We start from the raw sequence: 10,318 nt of genomic DNA on the forward strand, positions 1-10,318 counted from the left end.
AATAACTGATGCCCTCTAAGATGTAGGCTAGATGTCACTGAATGACGACAGATTTTAGAACATCTTGATAAATGCTGGACTGCTGTTCTAATAAAGAGACAAAGGAACCTGTTTGCCAGCAGGCCTATCCCTTTTCCTGATCCCTTTCTCCCGGTCGCAGCCGGCTGCGACAGAGCCTGGACTCGAACCAGGATCTCTAGTGGCACAGCTAGCACTAAGATGCAGTGCCTTAGACCACTGCGCCACTCGGGAGGCCATGTATTACGATTCTCACGATTCTATATGTATTGCAATTCGTTACTGTGATTTTATTGCGATTCGATGGTCCAAACATAATGCTCACCATACATTACATGACCAAAAGTGTGTGGACACCCGCTCGTCGAGCATCTCATTCCAAAATCATGGACATTAATATGGAGTTCGTCCCCCCTTTGCTGCTATAACAGCCTCCACTCTTCTGGGAAGGCTTTCCACCAGATCTTGGAACATTGCTGCGGGGACTTGCTTCCATTCATCCAGAAGAGCATTAGTGAGGTCGGGCACTGATGTTGGGCGATTAGGCCTGGCTCGCAGTCAGTGTTCCAATTCATCCCAAAGGTGTTCGATGGGGTTGAGGATAGGGCTCTGTGCAGGCCAGTCAAGTTCTTCCACACCGATCTCGACAAACCATTTCTGTATGGACCTTGCTTTGTGCATGGGGCATTTTCATGCTGAAACAGGAAAGGGCCTTCCCCAAACTGTTGCAACAAAGCACAGAATCATCTAGAATGTCATTGTATGCTGTAGCGTTAAGGTTTCCCTTCAATGGCACTAAGGGGCCTAGCCCGAACCATGAATCAGCCCCAGACCATTATTCCTCCTCCACCAAACTTTATAGTTGGCACTACTGTATGCATTAGGGCAGGTAGCGTTCTCCTGGCATCCGCCAAACCTAGATTTGTCCGTCGGACTGCCTGATGGTGAAGCATGATTCATCACTGCTCCAGATTCCAATGGCGGCGAGCTTTACACCACTCCAGCCGACGCTTAGCATTGCGCATGGTGATGTTAGGCTTGTATGCAGCTGCTTGACCATTGTAACCCATTTCATGAAGTTCCCGACGAACAGTTCTTGTGCTGACGTTTCTTCCAGAGGCAGTTTGGAACTCAGTAGTGAGTGTTGCAACCGAGGACAGATGATTTTTACGCGCTTCAGCACTTGGCAGTCCCGTTCTGTGCACTTGTGTTGCCTACCACTTTGTGGCTGAGCCGTTTTTGCTCCTAGACGTTTCCACTTCACAATAAAATAGGTTACAGTTGTCCGGGGCAGCTCTAGCAGGGCAGAAATTTGACGAACTGACTTGTTGGAAAGGTGGCATCCTATGACGGTGCCACGTAAGGGCATTCTACTGCCAATGTTTGTCTCTGGAGATTGCATGGCTGTGTGCTCGATTTTATACACCTGTCAGCAACAGGTGTTGCTGAAATTGCTGAATCCACTAATTTGAAGGGGTGTCCACATACTTTTGTATATATAGTGTATGTCTGCTGCAGAGAGACAAGGGGGAGCCATGAGAAAACAAGTTTTGATCAGTCATGGAATTAAACGTGCTGGAAACAAATTGGCTCCCTATTTAAAAAGAAAATGGAGAACAAGCTATGATGGAAAAATACTGGAGTTTTTGTGCAAGTACAGCCAACTAGCGCAAAAATAATATTGCGACATTGTCAAAACGAGATGATATATCGTCAAAAATAATATCCCGATATGTGTGTGTTTCCTACACTCGGGCAGCTGGATGTGGGCCAGTGGGGCGCTGAGTTTCTCCCCAGCGTCCTGGTTGATCTCCCGGGGAGGTGCGGTGAGGGGGAGGTGTGTGCTCTGCTTGGCCAGGCTGGGCTGCTGCAGCTGCACTGGCAAGGGAATCGGGGTACCGTCTGCAGGGATCTAAGCCCTGACGTAATGGAGCAGGAATCCAATTCCCACCAGAGCCAAGAGCCCAGTGCAGCCAAGAGGATCATTTGAAACTGCTGCTGTAGTGTGTGCACGCACAGTCAAGCCCACACACTCAGGGGCTCAGTATAGGGGCTGTCCCCACTTGCACCCCCCTCAATAGGCAAAGGGAAGGATTGCTTTCAGCTGTTCCATAAGCTGCAGAGAAAGTGCTGACTTTGAATCTGTTCTTTCAGACATTCAGCTTGGTTTTCAGCACTGAAAGTTGCAAATAAAACTTTACAAATTAAATTTGGGTCGAAGGGTATCTTGATCAGTAACTGAGGAAGAAACTCAGGGAATTTATTATTTCCAAATGAACTGATAACCTAGTGCTTTCCTTGCACAATTCAAGCCATGGGCTATCTCTGCAACATAATAGAAATTATGGATCCCTCTTTTGCTTCATAGTAGAATATGTGCATGAACTGTTAGAAATGAATGCATTTGTAGGCATGATTAGGCCTATGTGTATGGACTGTTGTTTTGCAGCAGTGTCCTTCACTGATGATGAGAAGGAGCAGCTGAGGAAATTTACCAACCATTCCTACTTCCTGGACAAGAAGTCTCGTTTCCAGGTGTGGCTCAGCCTGGTGGACATCATCCTGGCATACTGCTACGAAGTGCGCACTACAGCGGGAGAGCACAACGTGAGTCAGCGACCGACAAGAGATAGTCACATTGCAGTTAGCCTTGAATGACAAATCTCTATCCTCCATGGGCTTACACCAAGATCCTATAGGGATCTTGAGAGTTTTATGTTGTCTTACTGTCACTAACCTTGTCTTGTCTGTTGGAAGTAGATGTTTAAGTGATAATACCAGAGAAGCCTGTGTTTGGAGGATGTATTGGTATGAGTGTTGTTCGCAAACCGTGCCAATATATCCTCCGAACACTGCCTTCGAGGGCATAATCACTTTTAACAACCGGTTACCGACATTCAAATAATGATTGACATGCTTTCATTAAAAAGTTTGATGAAAAATTTTGATGAATTTATTCATACTATTTCATCCTTCCACGAGATCTAGTCCAGACACAAATCTAGGGTTGCTACCCAAGCCGGCTGGTCGTTTATTCTATCGGTTAGTTTGCCAGAGACGCGACCCAGTCTTAGTCTTTTTGTTCCCAGTCGTTCGTTCTAAATGTTATGTTGCCATGATGGCTGGCAATGTTCTTATCCCTTGCTTGCTAGCTAGCCAACAACGGCTAACACAGTCACGTCAAACAGTGCTGCCAGAATAACAGCAAAGTAGCTGCATTTACGTTTGTTTAAGCTGTTTTCTAGTGACATTTATTTGGATTCATCCATAGCAATGAGCTAATGATGCGCGATTTCGCTTGGCATAGAACATTTGCTCTCTCACTAGGACACTAGCTGTGTAGGAGCTAGCCAACTACACATCTAACAATCACTTCAAACTGGAAAGACTGCAAGCTAGCTGCATTTCGTTTAGTTTGATCAGATTTTCTGTTAACATTTCTTTGTATATATCCATAAAAATTATACTGAATCATGATTTCGACTGGTTGAGAAAATCTGCCTGCCTGTCGGTCTCGTCCCGAATCATGACACGTTCATTAATATGGGACAACTGGATATCAAATGTCAATATTGAAACAGTTTTGCTAATGTCCGAGAGATGGACAGCAAGGTTTATCAAAAACTCTGTGGTTGAAAACCAAATGCTAGTCTGAAAGAAAGTGGAGATAATGTCCAGATGCTTTTTTACAGTGGAGATTAAGTTTATAAATTGCCTGGTTGGGTTGATGAGACGGTGAATTGCCCAGTAAGCTGGAGAAGTAAATAGGCATTTCAACGTCATAGCCTTAGCTGCTGGTAACTTGTGGAATAGACACCGGCTGGAACGCGGTTTTAACCAATCAGCATCCAGGATTAGCAGCTTTGACACAACATTTATTTTTACTGCTCTAATTACGTTGGTAACGAGTTTATAATAGCAATCAGGCACCTCAGGGGTTTGTAGTATATGGCCAACATACCACGGCTAAGAGCTGTATCCAGGCACTCCACGTTCCGTCGCGCATAAGAATAGCCCTTAGCCGTGCTATATTGGCCTAATACCACACCCCCTTGGGCCCTATTGCTTAAATAAAGGTCTACTATGGGAGATTGTGTGGTTAGACCATACATGTCATGTTCACATATTCATGTGTTTATATACATCATTGGGTCAGACCCAGAGCTGTAATTCTTAGTACTGCCGTAAACACATACTTTAGACAGCAACCTGTGAAATCATCTGTGAACGTTCTTTTAACATCTGGGGTGTTACGGCCTGATACTCCCTAGTGATTCTGGAACAGTCTGCTTTTCCAGAGATCGTGTTGTAAGGTATCTATAATGGACACTAGGGACTGAGTATTTTAGAGAGTGTGCCCTGAGTTTGCCTGTTATTGGTATCATTGCTTTCTCATGTGTTGTAGGCCCACCTTGAATCTCTAAAGTGCGTGTAGAAATTTACCTCTGACCTCTCATTATATGACTGCAGGTTGAATCACCGTGGACCATCAGAAAACTCAGTGGGACTCTCTGCTGGCTTGAGGTAAGTCATAGGGAGGCAGTCCCTATTTAAGTCAATTAATGTCAAATTATCATGGAATAATAAATGCCTTAGTATGAGCTTCGGCACTGCTTCCCTATACTGGCTATTTTTAGCTTAAGGGCCCTTTCTTGATCTAAAGGCTTTTATTGATCTAAATGTGTGTGCTCCAGCCGCTGACCGAGGAAAGCTCTCAACCAGGCCTAGGAAATTGCCACGTGATTGAGTTTGCTGCAGCTGGGTGGAGAGCTTATATAAAAAATATAAACGCAATATGTAAAAGGTTTGTCACATGTTTCATGAGCTGAAATAAAAAATTCCAGAAACTATTAAATTTTACATTTGAGTCATTTAGCAGACGCTCTTATCCAGAGCGACTTACAGTTAGTGAGTGCATACATTTTTTCATACTGGCCCTCCGTGGGAATCGAACCCACAACCCTGGCGTTGCAAGCGCCATGTTCTACCAACTGAGCTACACAGGGCCCATTTCTCCTTTGCCAAGATAATCCATCCACCTGACAGGTGTGGCATATCAAGAAGCTGATTAAACAGCATGATCATTACACAGGTGCTCCTTGTGCTGGGGACAATAATAGGCCACTCTAAAATGTGCTGTTTTGTCACACAACACCATGCCACAGATGTCTCAAATTTTGAGGGAGCATGCAATTGGCATGCTGACTGAATGAATGTCCACCAGAGCCTTTGCAAGAGAATTGAATGATCATTTCTCTACAATAAGCTGCCTCTAACATCATTTTTGAGAATTTGGCAGTACGTCCAACTGACCTTACAACCGCAGACCACGTGTAACCACGCCGGCTTCTTCACCTGCAGGATTATCTGAGAGGGGGTGGGGGGGAGTGCGGAGGAGTATTTCTGTCTGTAATGAAACCCTTTTGCGGGAAAAAAACCTCATTCTGATTGGCTGGGCCTGGCTCCCCAGTGGGTGTCCAAACTTTTCACTGTGTGTATATATATACATATACATAGATGTACAGAGGCCCATTATCAGCAACCATCAGTCCTGTGTTCCAATGGCACATTGTGTTTGCTAATCCAAGTTTATCATTTGAAAAGGTCATTAGAAAACCCTTTTGCAATTATGTTAGCACAGCTAAAAACTGTTGTGCTGATTTAATGAAGTAATAAAACAGGCCTTCTTGAGACTAGTTGAGTATCTGGAGCATCAGCAATTGTGGATTCGATTACAGGCTCAAAATGGCCAGAAACAAATAACTTTTTTCTGAAACTCGTCAGTCTATTCATGTTCTGAGAAATAAAGGCTATTCCATGTGAAAAATTGCCAAGAAACTGAAGATCTCGTACAACGCTGTGTACTACTCCCTTCACAGAACAGCGCAAACTGGCTCTAACCAGAATAGAAAGAGGAGTGGGAGGCCCCGGTGCACAGCTGAGCAAGAGGACAAATACATTAGAGTGTCTAGGTTGAGAAACAGATGCCTCACAGGTCCTCAACTGGCAGCTTCATTAAATAGTACCCGCAAAACACCAGTCTCAATGTCAACAGTGAAGAGGCGACTCCGGGATGCTGACCTTCTAGGCAGAGTTGCAAAGAAAAAGCCATATCTCAGACTGGCCAATAAAAAGAAAATATTAAGATGGGCAAAAGAACACAGACACTGGACAGAGGAAGATTGGAAAAAAGTGTTATGGACAGACAAATCAAAGTTTGCGGTGTTCGGATCACAAAGAAGAACATTTGTGAGACGCAGACCAAATGAAAAGATGCTGGAGGAGTGCTTGATGCATCTGTCAAGCATGGTGGAGGCAATGTGATGGTCTGGGGGTGCTTTGGTGGTGGGAGATTTGTACAGGGTAAAAGGGGTATTGAAGAAGGAAGGCTATCACTCCATTTTGCAACGCCAAACCCTGTGGACGGCGCTTGATTGGAGCCAATTTCCTCCTACAACAGGACAATGAACCAAAGCGCAGCTCCAAACTATGCAATATTTAGGGAAGAAGCAGTCAGCTGGTATTCTGTCTATAATGGAGTGACCAGCAAAGTCACCGGATCTCAACCCTATTGAGCTGTTGTGGGAGCAGCTTGACTGTGTGGTACGTAAGAAGTGCCCATCAAGCCAATCCAACTTGTGGGAGGTGCTTCATGAAGCATGGGGTGAAATCTCTTGAGATTACCTCAACAAAGGTCTGCAAGGCTGCAAATGGAGGATTATTTGACGAAAGCAAAGTTTGAAGGACACAATTATTATTTCAATTAAAAATCATTATTTCTAACCTTGTCAATGACTACATTTCATTTTCAAACTAATTTCATGTATGTTTTCATGGAAAACAAGGACATTTCTAAGTGACCCCAAACTTTTGAACGATTGTGTGTGTGTCTATACACACACACGCACACACAGTGCATTCGGAAAGTATTCAGACCCCTTGACTTTTCCACATTTTGTTATGTTACAGCCTTATTCTAAAATTGATTAAATAAAACATTTTCCTCATCAATCTACACACAATACCCCATAATGACGAAGTGAAAACCGGTTTCTATAATTGTTTTGCTAATATATACAAAATGTAATACATAAATACCGTATTTACATAAGTATTCAGACCCTTTGCTATGAGACTCGAAATTGAGCTCAGGTGCATCCTGTTTCCATTGATCATCCTTGAGATGTTTATACAACTTGATTGGAGTCCACCTGTGGTAAATTCAATTGATTGGACATGATTTGGAAAGGCACACCTGTCTATATAAGGTCCCACAGTTGACAGTGCATGTCAGAGCAAAAACCAAGTCATGAGGTCGAAGGAATTGGGTCAGGATTGTTTCGAGGCACAGATCTGGGGAAGGGTACCAAAACATTTTTGCAGCATTGAAGGTCCCCAAGAACACAGTGGCCTTCATCATTCTTAAATGGAATAAGTTTGGAACCACCAAGACTATTCCTAGAGCTTGCCGCCCGGCCAAACTGAGCAATCTGGGGAGAAGGAACTTGGTCAGGGAGGTGACCAAGAACCCGATGGTCACTCTGACAGAGCTCCAGAGTTCCTCTGTGGAGATGGGAGAACCTTCCAGAAGGACAACCATCTCTGCAGCACTCCACCAATCAGACCTTTATGGTAGAGTGGCCAGACGGAAGGCACTCCTCAGTAAAAGGCACATGACAGCCTGCTTGGAGTTTGCCAAAAGGCACCTAAAGGACTCTCAGACCATGAGAAACAAGATTCTCTGGTCTGATTAAACAAATATTGTGGCCTGAATGCCATGTGTCACGTCTGGAGGAAACCTGGGACCATCCCTATGGTGAAGGTTGGTGGTGGCAGCATCATGCTGTGGGGATGTTTTTCCGCGGCAGGGACTGGGAGACTAGTCAGGATTGAGGGAAAGATGAACGGAGCAAAGTACAGAGAGATCCTTGATGAAAACCTGCTCCAGAGCGCTCAGGACCTCAGACTGGGGCGAAGGTTCACCTTTCCAACAGGACAATGACCCTAAGCACACAGCCAAGACAACGCAGGAGTGGCTTCGGCACAAGTCTCTGAATGTCCTTGAGTGGCCCAGCCAGAGCCCGGACTTGAACCCGATCGAACATCTCTGGAGAGACCTGAAAATAGCTGTGCAATGACGCTCTCCATCCAACCTGACAGAGCTTGAGAGGATCTGCAGAGAAGAATGGGAGAAACTCCCCAAATACAGGTGAGCCAAGCTTGTAGCGTCTTACCCAAGAAGACTCGAGGCTGTAATCGCTGCCAAAGGTGCTTCAACAAAGTACTGAGTAAAGGGTCTGAATACTTATGTAAATATATTATTTCAGTTTTAAATTTTTTATACATTTGCTAAAATGTCTAAAAAATTGTTTTTGCTTTGTCAATATGGGGTATTGTGTGTAAATTGAGGGAAAAAACGATTGAATCAATTTTAGAATAAGGCTGTAACGTAACAAAATGTGGAAAAAGTCAATGGGTCTGAGTACTTTCCGAATGCACTGTATATAAACAAACTGATTTGTCATCTCCTACTGGTACACTGGTAGCTCATTGTTTTGTAGAGGAAGAGAAGGCTAGGTTATAGCTATGACAATTGGTACCTCTTAGGTTTGTGTGTGTGTGTGTGTGTGTGTGTGTGTGTGTGCGTCAAAGAGGTAGCAGTATTAAGGTGTGCCCCGGGGCTGTGAACAGGCCCAGCTGTGTGCTCCCAACTGACAGACAGACGGAGAGAGAGTGAGATGGCCGTCTGCTCGCCGATCAATGGTGTGTGTGTGTGTGTGGGCACTAGAGAACAGCGCAGCAGGGCGTGTGTGCTGCTCGTCTTACACCTTGGGATGTGCGAGCCCCTTAATCCCTGGCATTTTCCCTGTGAACCTGACAATGAGGGCTGGTAATCGGACACCGCAGTCTGAGTCTGAGAGGTAGCAGTTTGGCCATAATGTTGATAATGAAGGAGGTGTTAATGACATCCTGCAGCTGCCTAAAAGCCCTCGTCAATAGAGCTGTCTGTCTGGGAGAGACTGACGGGATGCCTTCTCTCAGCTGCTCTCTCTCTCTCTCATCCGCCCACTCGCTCTCTCTCATCCGCCCACTCGCTCTCTCTCTCTCTCATCCGCCCACTCGCTCTCTCTCTCTCTCTCTCTCATCCGCCCGCTCGCTCGCTCTCTCTCTCATCCGCCCACCCTGCTCTCTCTCTCTCTCATCCGCCCACTCGCTCTCTCTCTCTCATCCGCCCACTCATTGCTCTCTCTCTCTCATCCGCCCACTCATTTCTCTCTCTCTCATCCGCCCGCTCGCTCTCTCTCTCTCTCATCCGCCCGCTCGCTCTCTCTCTCTCTCATCCGCCCGCTCGCTCTCTCTCTCTCTCATCCGCCCGCTCGCTCTCTCTCTCTCTCATCCGCCCGCTCTCTCTCTCTCTCTCATCCGCCCGCTCGCTCGCTCTCTCTCATCCGCCCGCTCGCTCTCTCTCTCTCATCCGCCCGCTCGCTCTCTCTCTCTCATCCGCCCGCTCGCTCTCTCTCTCTCTCATCCGCCCGCTCGCTCTCTCTCATCCGCCCGCTCGCTCTCTCTCATCCGCCTGCTCGCTCTCTCTCTCTCTCATCCGCCCGCTCGCTCTCTCTCTCTCATCCGCCCGCTCGCTCGCTCTCTCTCTCATCCGCCCGCTCGCTCGCTCTCTCTCTCATCCGCCCGCTCTCTCTCTCTCTCTCATCCACCCGCTCGCTCTCTCTCTCTCTCATCCGCCCGCTCGCTCTCTCTCTCTCTCATCCGCCCGCTCGCTCTCTCTCTCATCCGCCCGCTCTCTCTCTCTCTCTCATCCGCCCGCTCGCTCTCTCTCTCTCATCCGCCCGCTCGCTCTCTCTCTCTCATCCGCCCGCTCGCTCTCTCTCTCTCATCCGCCCGCTCGCTCGCTCTCTCTCTCATCCGCCCGCTCGCTCTCTCTCTCTCATCCGCCCGCTCGCTCTCTCTCTCTCTCATCCGCCCGCTCGCTCTCTCTCATCCGCCCGCTCGCTCTCGCTCTCTCTCATCCGCCCGCTCGCTCTCTCTCTCTCTCATCCGCCCGCTCGCGCTCGCTCTCTCTCATCCGCCCGCTCGCGCTCTCTCTCTCTCATCCGCCCGCTCGCTCTCTCTCTCTCATCCGCCCGCTCGCTCTCTCTCTCTCTCATCCGCCCGCTCGCTCTCTCTCATCCGCCCGCTCGCTCTCTCTCTCTCTCATCCGCCCGCTCGCTCTCTCTCTCTCTCATCCGCCCGCTCGCGCTCGCTCTCTCTCATCCGCCTGCTCGCGCTCTCTCTCTCTCATCCG

General features: G+C 47.1%; 1 protein-coding gene across 3 annotated transcripts in view; it reads left to right on the forward strand.

The window, feature by feature from the left end:
• The window catches only part of shq1 (SHQ1, H/ACA ribonucleoprotein assembly factor), a 35,786-nt gene that overhangs the window by 12,125 nt on the left and 13,343 nt on the right, over nt 1-10,318 (forward strand). For 2 of the 3 annotated variants that reach the window (XM_084167718.1, XM_084167719.1), the window contains exons 8-9: nt 2,468-2,625; nt 4,489-4,542. In XM_084167718.1, the coding sequence (XP_084023844.1) occupies nt 2,468-2,625; nt 4,489-4,542 (212 nt within the window). The remainder of the gene's footprint in view (nt 1-2,467; nt 2,626-4,488; nt 4,543-10,318) is intronic. The other variant, XM_084167720.1, reaches the window with a different exon arrangement.

This window comes from Coregonus lavaretus (genome assembly GCF_964263955.1).
Source record: "Coregonus lavaretus genome assembly, chromosome: 8".
Classification (NCBI taxonomy): domain Eukaryota; kingdom Metazoa; phylum Chordata; class Actinopteri; order Salmoniformes; family Salmonidae; genus Coregonus; species Coregonus lavaretus.